This window comes from Zootoca vivipara, chromosome 5 (assembly GCF_963506605.1).
Source record: "Zootoca vivipara chromosome 5, rZooViv1.1, whole genome shotgun sequence".
Lineage (NCBI taxonomy): Eukaryota > Metazoa > Chordata > Lepidosauria > Squamata > Lacertidae > Zootoca > Zootoca vivipara.
Window position 1 is genome coordinate 51253273 of NC_083280.1, and position 21973 is coordinate 51275245.

At 38.2% G+C, this 21973-nt stretch overlaps 1 protein-coding gene across 3 annotated transcripts in view; it reads left to right on the plus strand.

The window, feature by feature from the left end:
* The window catches only part of ATRNL1 (attractin like 1), a 516702-nt gene that overhangs the window by 104940 nt on the left and 389789 nt on the right, over window positions 1-21973 (plus strand). For 2 of the 3 annotated variants that reach the window (XM_060274774.1, XM_060274775.1), the window contains exons 11-16: window positions 1922-2006; window positions 3611-3819; window positions 7297-7415; window positions 15745-15877; window positions 16860-17041; window positions 19589-19802. In XM_060274774.1, the coding sequence (XP_060130757.1) occupies window positions 1922-2006; window positions 3611-3819; window positions 7297-7415; window positions 15745-15877; window positions 16860-17041; window positions 19589-19802 (942 nt within the window). Of the gene's footprint in view, window positions 1-1921; window positions 2007-3610; window positions 3820-7296; window positions 7416-15744; window positions 15878-16839; window positions 17042-19588; window positions 19803-21973 lie in introns of those variants that run through there. The other variant, XM_035132933.2, reaches the window with a different exon arrangement.

Below are 21973 nucleotides of genomic sequence, written 5' to 3' on the forward strand. Positions count from 1 at the left end.
CTGGGTTTCCCCAGCCACTGGGCAGCTTCTAACAGAATATTAAAATACAATAATCTATTAAACATTAAAAGCTTCCCTAAACAGGGCTGCCTTCAGATGACTTCTTAAAGTCTAGTAGTTGTTTTTCTCTTTGACATCTGGTGGTAGGGCGTTCCACAGGGCGGGCGCCACTACCGAAAAGGCCCTCTGCCTGGTTCCCTGTAACTTGGCTTCTCGCAGTGAGGGAACCGCCAGAAGGCCCTCGGCATTGGACCTCAGTGTCCAGGCAGAACGATGGGGGTGGAGACGCTCCTTCAGGTATACTGGACCGAGGCCGTTTAGAGCTTTAAAGGTCAGCACCAACACTTTGAATTGTGCTCGGAAACATACTGGGAGCCAATGTGGTCTCGGCTGCTGCTCCCAGTCACCAGTCTAGCTGCCACATTCTGGATTAGTTGTAGTTTCTGGGTCACCTTCAAAGGTAGCCCCACGTAGAGCGCATTGCAGAAGTCCAAGTGGGAGATAACCAGAGCATGCACCACTCTGGCGAGACAGTGCGCGGGCAGGTAGGGTCTCAGCCTGCGTACCAGATGGAGCTGATAAACAGCAGCCCTGGACACAGAATTGACCTGCGCCTCCATGGACAGCTGTGAGTCCAAAATGACTCCCAGGCTGCGCACCTGGTCCTTCAGGGGCACAGTTACCCCATTCAGGACTAGGGAGTCCTCCACACCTGCCCGCCTCCTGTCCTCCACAAACAGTACTTCTGTCTTGTCAGGATTCAACCTCAATCTGTTAACCACCATCCATCCTCCAACCGCCTCCAGACACTCACACAGGACTTTCACCGCCTTCACTGGTTCTGATTTGAAAGAGATGTAGAGCTGGGTATCATCCGCATACTGATGAACACAAAGCCCAAACCCCCTGATGATCTCTCCCAAAATGGAGATAATGGTAGATTGGTTGCAGAGTTATGCTGTAGTGTGAATATTCATCTGGTTTGCTTAGGATAAGTGTTCTCAGGAAGTGAGAATTGAACCAATGCATCTGAGATAGCAGAACAGCAACCAGACTTTGGTTTATGGGATGGGGATGGGGAATTTGTGTTCCTTCATATGTTGTTGGTACTCCAACTCCTCTCAACCCCAGACAACCTGACCAATGATTAAGTATGATGGTCCTCCAGTTCTGGTTTAGGAGTTCTGGTAGTATACTTCTGAGATTTTAATGCTATTTCATGTTAAGGGTTTTAAAAACAAAACCACATTTAATGAGGCTTTTATCACATTGCAAAATACACTGCTGTTATAGTAGTGTGTGAACTAAAAAAAACCCTTTAATTGAAAGCCTCCTTCATCTTAGCAGCACATCAGTATGGTTATTTGATTATCAGTATTTAATAAGGCACCATTTTGTGTCTACTTGAAAAATGGATAGCATCTTCAAACATGCCACTATACTCAGATCCCTTAGAGCAAGTCCAATCCTTTTACAACAAAGACTATGACACACAATATAGGATGATTGAACAGTGCTACTCCTTCACACTTCTAGTTTGGTTTTATTTATGGATTTATTTAGAACAGGAATGAGCACCTTCTTCAGCTGGATCCTCCCCAACCAAGTAGCTGGGGGCTGGACAATCCTGGCCATTATGTCACTGCAGAACCCTCAAATCTTGGCTGGGTATCCTTTCAGTACTAAAAGTGAGAAAATGTTGGAGGCCTTTCTGGTTACACAGAAGCTTCTATAGGAAGCTTCCTTTAACCTATCATACATAGGTCCTTATTTTGGGGAGGGTGCATATGAAGTACTTGGGACAAGTGAACCTAAATGCTAGTAGTTGTTGATTTCAAAATGTCAGTTATTGCTAATACTGAGATATATCTTCTTGAACCTTAGTAACAGGAAATCATATTATCTTACCTTGTCTTACTAGCTTGTGATGAATGGAAAATTCTTCCAAAACCTAATCTTCATCGTGATGTGAACAGATTTGGTCACTCTGCAGTTGTCAGCAATGGGTAAATATGCATTTCTAAAAATGAGTCAAAAGAAAATAAACATATTCTAACACATATACTTTTTTAATGAACAACTGATGTTCTTTGTTATTTTATTAATAATGAGCTTATGAAAGCCAGAGTTGTGTACTCTACTTGAACTGGGAAGACCTGAAATAAAGTCCTCATTTAGCCATGAAGTTTGCTGGGTATTTTCAGCCATTTACTTTTATCTTGGCCTCGCACAGTGGCCTCGTAACACCACTGTGAAGACAAAAGGGTCATAAGAACCTCTCATTGAACTGACTCCCTTGGTTGGGGGGGGGGGAGAAATTGCCAGTTTTGTTCACCTGATTGAGAAACTAGAGAAAAGAGAGCTGAAATTGTTTGGATAGGATCTACAAATCTTATGCTACGTTATTTATTTCATTGAAATAGTTACGGACAGTCTTTCTATGTAAAGCTCTCTCATTGTGATTTACATGATACAATTTTCCAAAATATAACAGTAATATAAAATGTAAATACAAAATAATTTCAAAAATAACTTCATGATCAAGTTTAAAAGTATAATGATTAAATTTGGAGTTTGATATTTCTTGGTATACCTTGGAACAAAAGTATGTTCAATTATAATTAGCTTCCTGACCTTGGTATTACACTGGGGTGGGAATAAAGCAGTGATGATATATATACTTAGCATAGATAAGAATATTGGAAGCTGTTTGAAATCAATACCATTGATATACTATATTCATCAGTGCTTGAGGGGCAGGAGAGGTGAGAGAAAGTGGAAGAGTTTCATTTCAAAATATACCAGACTACAATTTGTTCTAGGCTTCATTTAGCACCTTTATAAGAACTGTATAATATATTGGGTAACAAGCATGTCTTGGTATACATACAATAAGATAATTGCAGTTGCTTATCACTACCATGATCCTGCTGGTCAATTTTTAGACAGTTCTACCCTACAGTTCCACATGACACAGACCTTACTGTTCAAGAGTAAAAGCTCTGGAAGAGTTTATTAGGTGCTACAGGGGACTCTTGGGGGAGGGGGGGGGAAAGAAAAGATTGGTTGCCTACCACTTCCACAAGTGGATACAGCCTGCTATAAATGATGTCAAAACTCCTACTTTCAAAAGAGTTTTCAGATATTCTTTGTAACTTTATGCATGGCAGAGGTAGGCAGGCGCTCAAATAGACAGCTTCAACTTTCTTCAAGAACCAGAGAGCTGTTTTTGTGCCTGCCTTGCCTGGATCAAATGATTTTTTTAAATTTTTTGTGTAAGCCTGTTCCGTATAGCATTCTGAGATTACTTTACATTTATTGAAAAAGTGTGAGATTGTTTTAGGTTCACCGGAGAAGGTGAGATACAGAGTGTCAGGCTAGGCTTCTCTGCCCCCTCCATCACCATATATATATTATTTTATTTTATTTCTTTTTGATGCTAACCAAAACAGTGGGATCTTGCAGAAGGAGTTTAGCTACACACTTCTTAGGACTAGTAAGTGTGAATACTCTCTCACATAAAATGGAGATGGCAAATGAGGCAAGAGTCTTGGCCTTGGATGATGCATGTCCTTCTAAAATCACAATATTATTTTATATTACTTTATAGGTCCATGTATATATTTGGAGGTTTTTCAAGCGTTCTGTTAAATGACATCCTTGTGTACAAACCTCCCAACTGTGAAGCATTCAGAGATGAAGAGCTTTGTAAAACTGCTGGGCCAGGGTTAAGATGCTTATGGAACAAAAACCGCTGTGTGTCGTGGGAATCTGGTCATGCGAACAACATTTTTAGGGCAAAGTGTCCCAGAAAAACAGGTAAGTGAATTGTCCCTTGGTCATTATTATTGTTTTAATGATAGCAGTGCTATGATATCATAGCACTTTCTATAAGTTTAACAAAATGCAAGTATAGATGGATTCGGATTGCATGTGCTGGTGCTGCTCTGTAAATATATTCCGATTGTGAATTTAGAAACAGTTTGATAGTGTTATATAAATATTCTTAGTATATTATTAGCCTACGTGTTGCTTTATGTTATCAGATTGTTCTGTTTTGCAACACAGGGTTTTTGTTGTTGCATAACTCTGTAAATATATTCATCAGGAGGTGTCAAGGTTCCTACATGTGTACTAACTGTATAGGTAAGATCCCTGACTATGCAGGCAGTCTATACATGGAGCATTGGTATGCATGGGCTCTCTTGCATTTCTGATGAATGCACGTATGGGACAGGGCCAGCAGCTATAATCCCACTTCCCCCTTTCTATGCACGTTCTGTATAAGTTCGAAAGGTATTCCTAGAAATGTTTATAAGCTTTTATAAAGGTGTTTATTCCTAGATAAAAAAAGGATACAATGTAGATATATTATTTTAATAATATATTTATTTATACCCTGCCTTCTTCTCTGATGGGCTCAGGGCAGCTTACAGATAAAAATAAGCGCAGCTAAATATATAATTCCTTTCGTAAACTGAATATGATTTACCTCTGCTGAGTGCCATATAAAGTTGTACATACATATATCCTTTTATTTGTATGCCACCTTTATATTGTTAAAACCATGCTCAAGGAGACTTAGAACATGAAAGAAATTACATAATTACAAATATAACTTAAAATAGTCAAACAATAAATAAAACACATCAAAAAGTACACAACCAAATTGAATAATGTCCATATTAAATTAGTATAGTGGTACCTCAGTTTAAGAACAGCCCTGTTTACGAACTCAGTAAAACCGGAAGTAGTGTCCCGGTTTAGGAACTTTGCCTACGTCTAAGAATGGAAGCCGAACGGTGGAAGGACATTGGCGATGGTAGGCCTCATTAGGGAAAGCGCGCCTCAGTTTAAGAATGGTTTTGGTGTAAGAACGGACTTCCGGAACGGATGAAGTTCGTAAACCGAGGTACTACTGTACTTGACGTTTGTAGATTACCACCAATTTCCTTCAGTATTCTTTTAGTAGTTCATTAGGAAATATACCAGTATTGAAAGAAAAACCAACAATAACCTCACAGTCTTATAAATATGCAAGCGAAGGTCTGTGCACAGGACCTTCTGGCCCATTCTGCTACTGTATAGCTCCTGTAGCCTTGCCCCACCAACTGTTCTTGAGGGAGCTGCTCTAGGAGAGAAGTGGGCAGTGGAGATGCAGCAGGAAGGAGTAATTAGTAAAAGTTGGGGAGAGGGAGATTTAGAATCAATAAGGATTAATTCTACTGTAGTGCATTAATATTATAAAGATACAGTTCATTTCTTTTAAAAAAACAGTTAGAAAAGGTAAAAAAAAATATTGCAAGGGAAACAGCGCAAAGCATGTAAAACCAGAAAATATTTGAGAAGTGGTATGAATTGGGGACGATTTATTGTTAGGCCTTTTTCAGGGCACAAGAAGATACTTCTTGAATAAGGACAAAACAGTTCTTTAGTTATTGAGAACCTCATAAATAAAAGGTAAAGAGATGAGACGTGAATGCTGGACTGAAAGGTGAGGAAAAATGAAAGGTCTTTGAAAAGTGTAAGAGTAAGGATGAGATGCTTGAAAAGCATAAAGAAAGGCCATCATGGGCTTTGTGATAAGGAGAAGAGTTAGAAATGAATGTGTCAAGGATCAGAATGTAATAAAGGATTTCAAATATAGGAGAGAGTCTGATGACATGATTGAAGCAGGAGGCTGCAGTTGAATTTTGACGTAAATTTGGTTCAGGCAGGTGGCTTTTTTCCTGAAGTAACCTCTTGATAGTATTTCATGGTCTGCTTCTCATGGTTTTGCTTGGTGAAATGATTAAAATGATTGCTCTTCTTTGAGTTTGTACAACGCTTGTGATAAATTAAACTTTTCTATGAATACTTTAAGACAGGTTTCATTTTATTTTGAGTCAAGCAGGCCTCTTTTTGAACACTGATTTAAATCCTACACATTGATCTCTCAATAGGTCCTTTTCTAACAGAACCTCTTTTCATCAGCCTTTTGTATGGTTAAGCCAATTCCTGTAGTGTAGCTGAAAACCAGTGAGACACAGTTATCTCTGATCCACAAGTTTACTTACTGTAATAGCACTTCACCTGCCAAGGTGCTTGTAGAAAACGACCTTCTGAGAGCACACTATACTACAGTTCAGCATTCAAGTTGCATTCCCAGTATTCCCAGTATTCCCAGCCCTCACCCATCTTACATTTGGAGTCACTTAACATGTAGCTGCTCCATTTCTTCTAAGACTTCTGTGTTTATCTAGGACTTTATTTCTTGAAGAAAGCCCACCCTCCAAATATATTGCTTGTCAGCAAGCTTTTATCTCTTTACCTCTCCCTTTCTCCCTATTTTAGCATTATACATCATCACCATCATCTTCACCAGTAGCAGTAGCAGTAGTAGTATTTTTTATGTTGTGAACCACTCTGAGACCTGTGGGTATAGGGCAGTATATAAATTTAATAAATAATAGATAAATAAAATGTATGTCAATGGCAGATATAACTGAAGCCTAGCATAGGTGTTACAAATTAAATGGCTATAGTCTGCATGCCAGTTATATGCTTCATGATGTCCACCTGAAAAGTGATATATATTGTAAATAAATAAACATTTAGCTTTGCCTGGGGAGATATGGGTTCAAATCCCCATTTGGCCATGAAGCACAGTTGGTGTCCTTGGCCCAGCCATGCACAGCTTAACATTTTCATAGAGTTGCTGTGAGTGTAAAATGAGGCAAAGGGGCACAAAGTTTGCAACTCTGAGCTTTTTTTCATATTTGGTTATATGTCTTTGGCTCAACATATTGTTACAAAATAAGTAGAAGCTGTGGCCAACCACTATCTCAGGGGCTAGCTCGGTTCTGGTGACACACAAGTCAGCCACAGAAAGGATCCATTTTGATTAGTTTCTCAGTCCAGGTAGATGCTTGTTTTAAATTGTGCAATAAAGTAAAACTAAATAGCCATCCCCATTTTGCTAAATGAGAATACAGCACAAAAAAAAAAGTTTCTAGCACATTTGTATACAGTATTTGGGCACATCTGATGCTTTGGATTTTGTTTCGAGGGATTTTTTTTTATTGGCAGAAATCCTTCAAGAAAAGTGTTGCAGACAGGTAATGGGGTATAAATAACATGTAGTTAACATATTTAGCTTCATGTTAATAAACTTTATTCTCAGACTGAAGGTCATACTTAAAATGAATAAATGCTGGGTATTGTTTCCAGCAGCTGTTAAAAACGTGTGAATTAAAAAGTTCAATATCCTTTGTCTCTCATCTTGATGCTTCACCATGTCTTTCGTTTGTATTATAGCTGCGGCAGATGACAGATGTTACAGATATGCAGACTGTGCCAGCTGTACTGCCAATACAAATGGCTGTCAATGGTGTGATGATAAGAAGTGCATTTCTGCAAACAGTAACTGCAGTGTGGTGAGTATTTATATGTGGCAGTTTCATTAATGACACTGCTTTGTAACCATTTATTTGCACTTTTGGTGCCTTCAAAATGTAAATGTCACATTATAATCAGATGTTTGAAATACATACGAAATTAACTTCATCATAAATTAATTGCAAAGAAGTATAATATAATTGGAAAGAGAAATAATGAAAGTAATAGAACCACCTCCTTTACAAATTGGGGTGGCCAATCAAGCACGTAGTTTAAGCCTTAGTTGACAATCCACATCATCTAGAGTTCTCTGAAATATTCTTACATGGCCATTTGGGAATTGTGGGGTTATCATCTAGGAAAAAGTACACCTGAGCTACGTCTTATTCATCGTCATCTTCATCTTAAAAATCCTGTCTAACCTGCTGGATTTCCAGACATAGCAAAGTTAATGAATATTAAGTAGTTGTTCAATCTTTCTCAAAAGAAAAATATAATAAAAATTCTTAACTATTGTAGCTCATCTCAAAACTTTGTTCACTATGGATATATCCAAAAAGTTAAACAAATATGGCATAAAGTGCAAGTGGGCTTCCAGCAGAACTGCTCTTGGATGCCTCCTTAATGAAAGATAGAAGGTTGTGATGCAAGACAGGGCATTCTTGGTGGTGGTCTCCCATTTATTGAACTGACTGCATGGTGGTTATATTTATACATCAATTGAACATATTTTTTGTTTTTCCAGGCTTCTTGTTCATAATTGGTTTTCTGTTGGTGTGATCCCTTGCACTGATGTTCAGTTGTACTTCCATGTAATGTAATGATTTTATGGCTGTTTTTTTAATTTTAGACGTAGTTTAATGATTTCTTAGATGAAGCTGTGCTGTGCTCTGGATTGGAGGAAGTCCAGGGTATAAAGAGATCAGAATAAATAAATAACATTTACAGGCTGAGTTTAAGAGCCACTGAAGATATACTTATTATATTAGGTTTATGTATCTTGAACTAAAATATTGTTCTTAAATAAGAAATAAGAACTACTGGTAATAACAATAACAGTGCCAATTTTTACTGTCTTTGCTGTTAAAATAGCTCTCTGGGGTAGTTCAGTGTTGCCCACCCTGAACTGGGATTAAAACAAATACATGGCCTCCAGTTTAATGCTATACCTGCTTACTCAGCTGTAATTCCCATTGAGTTCAATGGGAGCTTAATTCCCAGTAAATGTGTTTAGGATTTCAACACAGATCACCTAGTGAATCTAGGGACATTGTCGTGTGTGTGTGTGTGTGTGTGTGTGTGTGTGTGTGTGTGTGTGTTGGTCTGCTACCTTGAATGCACATGGCAATATATGGTAAATAAGAACATTAATTTAATCATTTAATTTGTGAGATACAGCAATAGTGACACATTTAGGGATTTGCAATTCTCCACGTTTATATATATTACACACACACACACACACACACACACACACACACACACACACACACACAAATATATATACACAGTTAACCATAACTATGAATACATTAATGTTTCCTCTTATTACTATTAAGTTGTGTTTTAAAAAAATGTTTTCCTAGTTTCACATGTTTTCTATAGTATATAAAACTGTTTGTAAGAAAATGAAGGGGGAAACATCTACCACTACTTTACTTTTTTTGCATTTTAAAAAAAGATTCCACCTTTGCACCTGCTCCTAACCACCCTGATACATGTTTCCTTGAGGAGAAACATGAAGATTATTATCAAAAGTGATTGACTTTACTTATGTGTTATCAGTGGCATACAGTAGTGCTTTTGACAGCAGAGTAAAATTACCTGCGATAAGGCAAACCCTCTGAAGCACATCAAAATGCTGTGGCTATTTTTCATGAGTTGATAAAAACATTTATAGCAATGATAAATATTTCTCTTTTAAAAGCAAACAAATATTAGAAAAAACTGCATGTAATGATTTTTAAAAAGAAAGTTCCAAATATCTGCTTATGTGATATTTCATACATGGTGCTTAGAAATGCAAAGGTAAAAAATCTAGTTAGGAAATGAAAGAAAGAGAAGTACTAAAGCAAGAATATTACATTACAAGTATATATCATTTAAGGCCTGTTAGGTAAGGACAGCTGGATAATGAACAGAAATTATACTTTAGACTTTCCCCACATCATATATTATCTTTATTGAGAAAGCAATGAAGCTGAAATTCCAAACAGGTCAGGAATGCTAAACCGCAGAAAACACAGTTGAAATGTAAAGTGTGTTGAAGCTCATCTTGCTCAATCATTTGCTGTTGCCTGCAGCCCACTGTTTTACCTTCAAAAAACGGACCTGGTCCATTTTATACTCTACACATGACAGTAGGTGCACAGTGCCAGTGTAGCTCTCTGTGTGCATACAATGGGGGGTATATGTGTTACCAATCTGGGTGGGTGACAGGGGATTCCTTTCCACTTGCAGCTGTGTTCAATATACAGAAATGTGGTAGAAAACTAGATTACCTCCCAAGCTTGTGAATAATATGAATGATTTTTTTGGCTATTGTAACATCAGATAATTTGCTGGTTTTTGTGTGTGTGTGTAACATTAAACCATACCTTTGTATCCAAAAAGGGAAATTCTAGTTGCTTCTGGGATATACAAAGCTCATATATATTCAGCATAATTCTTGACAATGTGATTGAAATTGTTACTATTTAGCAAATAGTTTCCAGCAGACCAGAGCAATCTAAACTATTTGGATTAATTCAGACATAAAAAGGCAACATTATATTAATATACTATGCATATACTGTATTGCTAAATCTATACTAAATTTTAAGATACAGACATTTAATACTTCTCCTGCTACTTACTCCCCATGCCCAGTTTTTAACTGCAAATTTTGAGTGCAGTGTTTCAGGAACTTTAGCCGAGTAGGCTAAAATAAAACACATTATTATACATGTTCACTCTGTGGTCTGGTGAGCCACAGTAAGCTGTATTATTGCACATCTCTCTCTTCCTTCTCTTCTGGCACAATTGCAAGGAGGAATTATGAAAGTTTTCACTTCCACATTAGATTAGTTTGTTGTGTTATCCAAACCTGAAAACGGGGGTTAATTTTAACTGTGATTTATTTGAAGCAATTAAGCTTCAAACCATGGGTTATCAATATGGCTTGTTTAAACAAACCATACTTAAAGTCAGACAACAAATTAAACTGTGGTGAAAAGTAATTGGAAGCATTACAACAACAACAACAACAACAACAACAACAACAACAACAACAACAACAACAACAACAACTTGTATACTTCCCTTCACCTGAAGATCACAGGGCGGTTCATAACATTAAAGATAACACCACAAGGCCCTGCCAGAGGTGGAGGGGTCCAGCACACAAGTCCAGGGCTTGCTGTGGCTCATTCTCATCATGCTACACTGTGATTTGGTGTCTGGAGGCAGACAATATCTTTGAATATGCAATTCAGATCTTCATTAAATAATGCTTTGCTGATTCCTGCATGGTATATCCATTCACAAGAATTGTTAACAGTTCTCATCATTAGACTATGCTGTAGCCCTGAATTAATTGTATCAGAGACCTGTGAGATCAATTTTGAATGTTAATGGAAAACCCTTTCTAGGCAAAGACCGTAACATTGTAACTTGGTATGAATGAGAAGCCAAATACAAATCAGTTCATATAAATTGGGCAAACTAATGGCGTGGTTTGATTTTCCCTGCATTGAACAATGACACTTCCTTTTGTGTTCACATGAACATAGGCAAGCTATAGGGATGACTCAGAAATACTTGCCTGAGTGCCACATAATTTCTTAATGAAAAAAGCACCTTTAGTTGAGATGCTATTCCTTTCTTCACCTGTAACAGGAGAAATCTGGCTCCATGAGTGAAATTCAGCGTTGTGCTCTTCGAATCCTTCTGTCTGTGCAAGCATTTCAGCTTGCAAGATGTAATAATTCCCCCTTTCCTCACCCTGCAATATATTTACGTTATCCCAGCCCCCAAGCCAGTTTGAGGGGGGCGGCATGTGGGGGTAGGAGGGTGGGGGAAAGCACTATTGCATAAGCAGAAGTCATTGTGCAGGGCTTCCACTGATGTGGCTAGTTAGATGAATCCCATTCCATTACTTCCAGCACACCTTTCTACCTTAACACAAAAGTACATACTTCGGGTGTTGTACTCTACGCTCACTTAATTCCTCTCAGAACTGAACTTGATTCACATACTTGTTTAAACAATTTCTTAGCTTTCAAAGCTAAGACATAAACAAGCCTTGTGCCCATCCAAACAACCCCTTTTCTCAGTCCACTGTGATTATACCCACAAGTCTTCAATTAAACATATATTCCTGTTTCTATTTCATTCAGATTGGGAAACTATGATTACCTGGGTTGGAACAAGCCAGTACCTTAAACAGTGGTTTTGAAGTTGGTCTAAGGTTCTTCCAAACTTTTTGGCTGAAGGGTAGGTTATAAATGCCTTTAAATAAATATAAACATCAACATTAATACTGTAATTATGTCACTCTGAAAAGGAAGGAAGCAATGGGCCGTGTGTGCGTGTGTGGGGACGACGACAATATCTTATGATCAGCCAAACAAAAAGTCTATAGCTGTATAAAAGATAACTCTTGCTTTGAGATCCAGCAAATCAGGACTCAAGGATGGAATGGAAAAACAAATATGAGGGGAAAGTCTTTCTAGACCTTCTGTAGATAAATGTGGCTGTTTAGATATCTTAGAATCTTCATGCAACTTTTAATAAGAAAACACAAGCATTCACAGAAACTTAGGCAGAAAATGAACTGTCATTTGTAGTGTTGATAAGGAACAAGGGAGTATTTAAAATAGCCAGAAACTGGCGTAAACAAAACAAACCTTGAAGTATTTCAATAGGTTGGGCAACTGTAGATGCTTCTTCAGATCTTAAGGGGATAAACTAATGAACATACTGAGCTGCTAGCAATTATTTTTGATAAGTCATGGAAAACATTGAAGGCATCAGAGGATTTTTTTGTGGGAGGAGGTGGAACAAACAGTTTAAATTTTATCAGGATGAAAATATAAGACCAACTACTGCCATGTGAGTCTAACTGGGTTTTGAAGTGACATTAGGTCCAGGCAGCAGTTTTCTTTACGACTGATTTGAACTGTGGTGCTAACCCTAAATTATTCAGGTGTGGAGAGAAAGTCCTGGGAATAGATGCCAAAAAGTATAGTGCAGAGCTTTCCAAACTGTGTGTCGTGACACATTAGTGTGTCAGCTGCAGTGTGTAGGTGTGTCGCACAAATGCTCCCTGCACACCTCCCAGGGCTGGAAAGGGGTTAGTTTAACCTCTGGTTTGCTAGGAAAACTGAATTACTGTGTTGCAAAATGATGCATGTCTAAAAAGTGTGTCACCAACATGAAAAGTTTGGAAAGCTCTGGTGTAGTGGGTTTGTATCATAGATGCTTATGTATTCCGCTTTGTGCACATGCAAATTTACCATTCATGAAACAACATCTCACTCAAGAACATAGTGGGACTTCCTGGAATATATCCTCCCACTGTGTAAGAAAATATGACAGTTGGAAATTAGTCTGCTTATTCATGCCCTTCTATTCATGTATTTTTAAACTTACACCTATAATAAAACTTGTGCAACAGATGTTAGCTCAGACTAAGACCTTAGTGTTAACAATAACCACCTACTGGATTTGCATTTACACTAGGCTGTTGAGATTTGTCCAGAAAGGAATGTGTAAATTGGATTTAAAGGAAATAAAGCTTGGAAGCAGGTGACTACAGACAATACAGACAGTAGTTATTAGTAGTTCTTTTTAAAGTCAAACATTGTTAAATAGCCTTTGGTTATCTAGAGTCAGAAAACCATACTGTGAAACCAGTAAGAATACTTTTTCCCCCTAAGCTTTTTTTTTTTTACCCTCAATGCTGCTTACTACCATATGGGTTCATTTTCGAAAGCAGCCTGAACTTTTCAGGATTTTGACATTGCGATAATGACATGTTAACAAGGAATATTAGGTGAGGACAGTGTTAAGTGAGCAGATGGTGCTTACTTGCAATTTAAAATTCATTGTAATATACCTCACAGGCAGCATTGTCAATAATGTATAATGGCTGAGCCAAACTAAATGCAGAAAGGTATAAAAAGGTCTTCTGAAATTCATCTGTGCATTTTTTTACAGGCTTACCTTCTGTCGCTTTGCATATTTTGCTCTAGCTAATTGGTTATGCACATAGCTCTGTAGAGTTCTTATAACAGAACATGGTTCTGTTTCTGTATTTATATCTAAACATCTTGTAATACCTTTCTTCAACACCTTAAAATAGTTTGTGTTTCATGGTGTATTCCACATGGTTCAATATGATCTTGTCGACAACTGGTATTTTTAAAAATGAATGTAGTATTTAAAAAGGACAGTGTTCCTAATTCTCAATATTAGATTGCTGTACCAAGTCCCAACACTGTACTACTGCTATACAGACAATTGCTTTGTCCATTAAATAATTTTATCTATGTGCTTTTAATTGGCAAAAGAAAAAGATGGCATAGGACACTTAATTCAAAATACTGCAACGACAAGATTTCCTACACTTCATTCCTTCCTCCACAAACACTTATCTGTTCTCCCTCACAGAAGGAAACATCACTGTTTCCGTTGTACATATGTTATGGCAGCTGGGTTTTTTTTCTTCAAAAACCCCTATCATGTCCCCCCCCCCATCTGTTTTCTCTGTACACAGCATGCTTCCTTCCTTTCAGCTTTCCCCCAGATGTCATACATTCTAAACTCTACTCATTTTTGTTGCTTTCTTCTTAAGGCTAACCCTCACTTTACATTTCATGTTCTAGCATGGATGCCTGAGCACAGAATAAACTAAGCTCTAATTAAGTGTGAAGGGAGCACCCAGCTAAAATTTGATGTGTGTCCATTACATTACTTGGAACTGGAGGCCTATGCTTTCTTTTGTTCTTCTATTCCATAACTTTATCTTTCATTTTCTGAAAATACATGCAGCGACAATCCCCACTTGCCTCCATTGTTGTTGTCTCAGGAGAAATGGAGGAATGTGCCTTTCAGGGTGAAGTCAAATAGTTGGAAGGTTACAATGCCTGCTGTGGCCATAGAAACTGATATGGGAGAGGTATGTTTTGTTGCAGCTGGGGCAGATGAAGTTGTCTGGTTGTGCAGATGCAGTATGCCATTTCTTCTCTCTGGATCCTCCCCAATGGTCATTCCTCCTCTGGTCACTGCTATGGATGCAGCCCAGCTTAAGATGGGCAGTAGCTGACCAGAGAGACACGATGATCCCTCCCACTGCTGAAGGCAACCTGTAGCACTTGGACCTTACATCAATCAGATTGATCTTCTAACTTGTAACTGCGGCCTCCTACATCTGGGCCTGCCCAGATGGCAAGCCCCACCCCCACCCTTACTGAGGTGGTCCAAAGGAAAGGAAAGCAATACATTTGACACCAGCTGGGCTGCAGGAGTTCCTGGAAGGAGCCATACAAGACATCATCATACTGCCTTAGTGACTCCACTCCAGTTTTGTATAGGGTTTACTACTTAGCCTTTTCTTCTTCTGAAGACGCACATGTAGATCTTGACATTTTTTTACGCAGAAATTGAAAGAAAATAGCAGTTGCGTTATGTGTTAAAGCAGGACCAATATCATTATCTTTATCTCCACAAGCTGTCAACTTAGGGGCTGCCTACCTGTCAGTCACCTGATGTCATAATGACATCAGGTGACAATGCCTCTGAAGTGTTTCCAAGCAGTTTCAGTAGAAATCAGATCATTAATTAGCCCAAAACAGAAGTGGAATGTTTCATAGTTGCAGGTTTGAGGAAATACTTTAGACAACCAATGAATTGTGACCATGTAGGTCCTTCAACTCAGGCATTCCCAATGCTAATTGAGCACTTCTGTCCACATGACCCTAACCATCAGAAAAAAAAACAAGTTCACTAGCCCAAGAAACAGGCACCTAACATTTATTTATGAAGTAATTATTAGTCTGTGCTATTTCTAAACAACTGAAAGACAATTGCCAGATTCTTAAAAGCAATCTTCTAAAAGCTTGTTTTCATTAATATTAAACTTTTGTTTATTGTTTAATTATTTTTTCATGATTATTTTTAAATGATGAATTTTAAAACTTAGGAAATGGTTGCAATGTATTATTTACCTTCTTTTCTTTAAAAAAAATGGGTAAGTGCCACGACTTTAACTCTATTAACATTTACCTTCCTATTACTTGTATATTTAGGCCAGTCAGTCCCTTCAGAATTTTTAAGCTTTCTCCATTCTGAGAATTGACATGGTATGTATGTGTGCTTATATTCTAGTCTGTGAAAAACTACACCAAATGTCATGTAAGAAATGAACAGATCTGTAATAAGCTGACAAGCTGTAAAAGTTGTTCACTAAACCTCAACTGCCAGTGGGACCAGCGACAGCAAGAATGCCAAGCATTACCAGGTAAAGGGGAAAAAATGTGTTCAAAAATAATTTTTTAAGCGTTATTGGGTAAAAGGGGAAGAAGTTTCAGATCCGTGTTAGGAATGCAGACTTTTCAAAATTCAACGCAAAGAACTATAGCCTTGACTACTGGGTATAATCCATCCAAAATGACAAGGAACATGCACAACTTTAGCTGTATTCTTCTAGATAATATTTTATTTCTATATAGTTTTCTATGGTATTCACATGCCACCATGTTGATGCAAAGTGTAGTATTGCAAATCTTATTTCCCTGAGATTTGGCATTAACCCATTGTATATCACAATGTGCTCCTATTATTGTAGTTATACTTCACCGATTGAAAATGTTATTTCTGTTAGATCATTTTAATGTAAAACATCTGTTGCCATGACCCCCGGAGGAAGTGCATGGGGGAGGAGGTGCTTTTTGTTGAATCTTCCTCCTGCAGATCCCTGTGCTCAAGAAAGTTTTTTTGGGGGATCACCTGGAGGAGCATGAGAAGTGATGCAGGAAGGGAGAATGGTAAAAAAATCCCCTACCTTCCTCCTTGAGCAGGGAGCCTCTGCTGGATCTTGGTTGCTTTTGTGAACAGAAGGAGCCCTTCCATCCATGGAAGTGATACCCTGGTTCTAGCTCTGTGGTTCCCAACCTTTTTTTGGCCATGCTCCACCAAGCATTTCTAAAATCCTGATTGCCCCCCCCCCCTGTGACGTATAATAATTATTATTCAAAAAGTGAACTCCTGTTCACGTGGAGGAAGCCTAAAAGGCTTGTTAATAACTCATTATTGAATTGCCCCCTTAAAAATCAATCCCCCCCCCGTGTTCCCCCACGTTGGGAACCACAGTTCTAGCTGAATATGTAGGTGATGTGCCTTTTAGGTGAACTGTGTTCTGAAAAGATAATTCTAAAGCCTAGTTCTAAATGTGATGTTTTTTTCTTTCACAACTACTTTAAGCTTGTGTAACTCTTTACTAGCTCATCTGTGTGGAGAAGGATGGAATCACGTTGGAGATGCCTGCCTTCGTATAAACTCTAGTCGTGAAAATTATGACAATGCGAGACTTTACTGCTATGGCTTACATGGCATCCTTGCTTCATTAACAACCTCAAAAGAAGTTGAGTTCGTTTTGGATGAAATACAGAAATATACCCTCCAGGTAACCCAAGTGTCTAATTCATACGTGCATATATGCAAATGTTTTTGTAAACTGCTCTGATAATTTTTTTTACAATTAAGCGGCTATATATGGCAGGTTTTATTAATTATATTGATGAAATCCATATACCATATTTTCCCATGTATAACACGCCCCCCCAGTCCACCCTATGCACTATCCATGTATAAGACGACCCCAAATTTTTTCACTTAATTTGCTGTAGTGCACACAGCAGCGATTCTGCCTAAAGGATCTCTTGGGATAGTAATTATTTCTAAATGTATACATCTGCATATAAATGAGCATATTCAATTTTAATGCAAATATTTTGCTTTCTTTTTGGGCTTTTTGTGTTACACATTCCCTCTTTATTGGCAATGCACAAGTGCCCACTCTAAGGAAAAGCCCGTTGATGGGACCGGTTAACAAGCTGGAACAAAGAAAACACCAGATCAAAGGGCTAACCTGCACACAGGTTTGCAAAGCAGTTCAGAAGTGAGGACCATAGAAGAACCAATGATATAGGAAGACACCAGAGCTCAGACTCTGTTGCTTGAGCAAGGCTTAGCTAGAACTGGAAACAAACACCTTTCATTTTTCTCAGAAGGATCCAGTGTTTTAACACATGGGGGAGGTTCACACAGATCTGGGAACTCCTAGCACTCTCCTTCTGATCTATTGTATCTTCTTCTGAAAACAAGCAGACTAGTTCCCGAAGTTCAGCACCTAAGAAGACAGTGGCAAGATTTGTGGACAGTTTTGCTTTGACCTGCCTTAATGTAGGTATGCACACACATATATTCACACACATATATACAGACACACATCTCTGGATGAAATGGTAAAAGAAGCCTCATAAATCTGAGAATACAACTGATGACAGCCTGTCATTTTGACATGTTTGGTAACTGGAGAAATGGTTGTTTTCATTTTCTGGATTTTCTGAAATTTCTGAAGGTGACACCATACCAAACATACCTTTATTCAAATGAATTATGTGTTGAGACACCTAAGCTATATAAATTTGAGATAACTCACTTGCAGTATACACTACAGGTAGACAAATCCACGCACTTTAAGGAGGTATTTTGGGTCAAATGATTATTTACTTATCAAAAACTTCTAATGAAATGTTACAATGATTTATGCTTTATCTCGCTTCTGTTTCCCCCTTCCAAAAAAGTAATTTCTCTTACATTCCTATCTCTCTATCCATCCCATTCCATTTATTGTGTGTAAGTCATTTTGAATGTGCTATCAGTTGCCAGAGAAGCTTGCTGAGATTTCCCTTGATTTCCCTTCATATGCCTGCTCGTTCGGGCTCGAATCATAATGATTTAGGACATACAATTTCATTTCAGATGACTTCTTTGTTACAGATAGTTTAGTAAGGTTCACAAATGTAGGCAGAACAGCTGAGAAATGTCTGCTAATCTGAAATATTTCTGCTTGTTTGAATGTTAAAATCTTTTCGTATTTAAAGCAATGCTTTTTGTAAAATAGAAGTCTTGGATTAATATAAACTATTTGAAAATAAGAATATAAATGTACGTCTGATTGAATGATTTTTTATATAGAGAAGAATACTACATCAGTTGAATGCTTGGATTATTATTATTTATAAATTTATGTAACTATCAATAAGTATTCTCTAGGCTACATATGAATAGAACTATGTTAAAAATTCTATATATAAATAACAGCAGCAAAGTACAATAAATAACAGCACAAAACTTACATTGCAATGGAGATAGCATAAAACAGTCTGAATTTAAAACACAGTTTAAAAAGCATGACTGGATAAAAAGGTCTTCACCTGGCACCAAAGACACCAATATGAAGGTGTCAGCTGATCATCTCTGTAGAGCAGGGGTCAGCAACCTTTTTCATCCGTGGCCCGGTCCACCGTCCCTCAGACCATGTAGTGGGCTGGAATATTATTTTTGGGGGCAGGGGGGGAATGAACGAATTCCTATTCCCCACAAATAACCCAGAGATGCATCTATATATATAACAATGTAGGGCTTGCGTGCGCAGAGGGCACAGCCTTTCTCCGTAATGTAACAGATTTGGCCACAACATTCCATGCCCATCAGTGAGGGATCTGGCATAAAAAAATTCCAAAAAAGCACAGCTTTCACACCTAAAATAGTGTGTTTTATTAATTCATTGAGTAAGTCAGTGTCTCTAAATTATATATCTATTTCTATCCAGGAACCAAACTCTCAATTTTGGGATCTTCTGTGTGCTAGGCGCAAATTGGCCATGTCCTTTTAAGCCATCTTTGCTCCTCCCACCCTAATTCTTTACTGGATTTTCCTTCTTGGTACCAGGACAGGAGTTCACTTTAAGAGAATAGAAGCTTTATTCACTGCAGCATTTTTTAGGAAGACCTAATACATGGGATAAAATATGTTCCACAAATGCACAAATGGTTGCAGAAACCACCATGAATGTATTTGAAACAATACAAAAGAATTGATGAGAGGGATGAGGAGAGAAAGCAATGCTACTGATTCATGTGGCTCCCCTTTTCATCCTTCACAGAAAATATCACCCTGGGTTGGCCTACGGAAGATCAACATCTCCTATTGGGGATGGGATGATATGTCTCCCTTTACGAACACAACATTGCAGTGGCTTCCTGGAGAACCAAATGACTCTGGATTCTGTGCCTATCTTGAAAGGGCAGAGGTTGCTGGTCTGAAAGCAAATCCATGTACGGCTATGGCCGATGGCCTCGTATGTGAGAAACCTGTTGGTAAGAGAGCTTACCATATTACAAATATTCTTTTTGGAACAATTTGCTCCAGCATGTTTTCTTTAGCACAGTATGTGCATAATGAATGTTGGAAGAAAGGTTGGTTCAGAGATAACAGTCTCCTCCTAGTCTGAGATAGTCAACAACAACAACAACAACATTTATTGCATTAGCCATATGGCCATAGCACGGGTACAAACAGACAGGCAACTGTCGCACAGCAATAAAGCTACAACAAATACAATTAGAACATTAAATATAAAATCCAGGTAAATGCAACTGGTTGGGTAAAGGCGAAAGCAATGCGCGTTGGCTAAAAATATAACAGGAATTTACATAGGACTAGGGCCTGGCTGGTTGGCCAGGAAAGCGGCCCTGAGTTTAAGGGCCTGTAAAATATAGATAGCTACGTCACGTAAAACCAAGGGGTTGGCGTCGGGATTGAAAGGAGAAGCCTGGATCTTACAGGGTCATATAGAGAACAGTAAAAGAAAAAGTGTATATAGTCCTCTATCATTCCCTCATTGCATGGGCAGAGTCAGTGGTATGTTGGAAAAACGCCATGTAAGAATGCTGTAGGTATGGCGTGGAATCGGGCTAGTGTGAAAGCCCTTCTTAGCTTGGGGTTTGTTAAATCACACAAATAGTGGGCCAGAGATCTAACTACCTTCACGTGGGGAAGCCACGTGGAGATTTTAGCCGCCTTAGATTGTGCTAGGTCGAAAGCTTCATCCCTAGCTAAGATCCAGCTACGGATTTTGTTGTTATCCCATGAAGTCAGGGCAGCAAAGTCTGGAAGGGAGTAATGAACACAAATGGATTCCATGGCCTTAGACCAGCTGCTGCTACCAGTGAGGGCTGTGAAGGCTTGTTTGGCTAGTGGGGAGTTTTGAATATCTGCGAGGGATTTATAGTAGATAACTACCCTGGCATGGGCCCTTGCTACTATAGATGGTAGTCCCAATTCTATAATAATAATAACAATAATAATAACAATAACAATAACAATAACAATAATAATAATAATAATAATAATAATTTATTATTTATACCCCGCCCATCTGGCTGGGTTTCCCCAGCCACTCTTGGCGGCTTCCAACAGAAAAATAAAACACAGTAATCTATTAAACATTAAAAGCCTCCCTGAACAGGGCTGCCTTCAGATGTCTTCTAAAAGTCTGGTAGTTGTTTTCCTCTTTGACATCTGTTGGGAGGGCATTCCACAGGGCAGGCGCCACCACCGAGAAGGCCCTCTGCCTAGTTCCCTGCAACTTGGCTTCTCGCAACGAGGGAACCGCCAGAAATAAGGCAGTTTTCCATATCACTTCACTTACACTACCTGAAAACATTGAACGTTCTTTCTCTTGAAGGATAAAATTAATCCCTTGAACCCTTTTAGAACAGCTAATTTTGCTGCAGCTGTTACACCAGCTCCATGAGTATATGAACAGAGTTTCATATAACTAGAGTTGCTATATTTAGATTTCTTTTGCAATATTGAAAAGTGGCTTTTGGATAAATCTATTGTAAAGATTTTTTTGAAGCTTGGTAGAAAGGAGCGAGCCTCTCTACTGTCATTAGATGGAGGTATGATGCTTTAGAATAGAGAAGATCAAACAGAAATAGATCAACTCTTCTGTTTTGGGAATGAGGAGCCACAGTTGTTTGGCATAAATATATCCTATAAAGGGAAATATCATAGGAAAATGTTCTCTATACACTAGATTTGAATGTGATTGACATGGAAAACCATGGTGGTAAACAGCCATATGTATTTTATGCTATCAAACCCTAAATTCAGCATTGTTACAGGTGATTGTGTGAGTCCATTAGGAATAGTTTGCTGTTAAATTAGTACTATAAAAAATTGAAGTTTAAAGCAACACAATTGGATCATTTACATAATTTTATTTCCTATGCTCTCACATATAAAGAAGGAGCTTGTCATGGAAACTACTAAATATCATAAATAAAACATGAATTCTACAAGTTGTTTGCTTACTTATGCACACATTTGTACTACCGAAAATGATGAAGCTATCATAAAGTTACTGCATTTTTTGTTTCATGATATTGATTCTCTAAATATAACTGTCTGCATTTTGGAACAATAGATGCTGTGATCTTGTTTTTTCCTATAAAAAGACAGCAACTACAATTTAAGTGTGGAT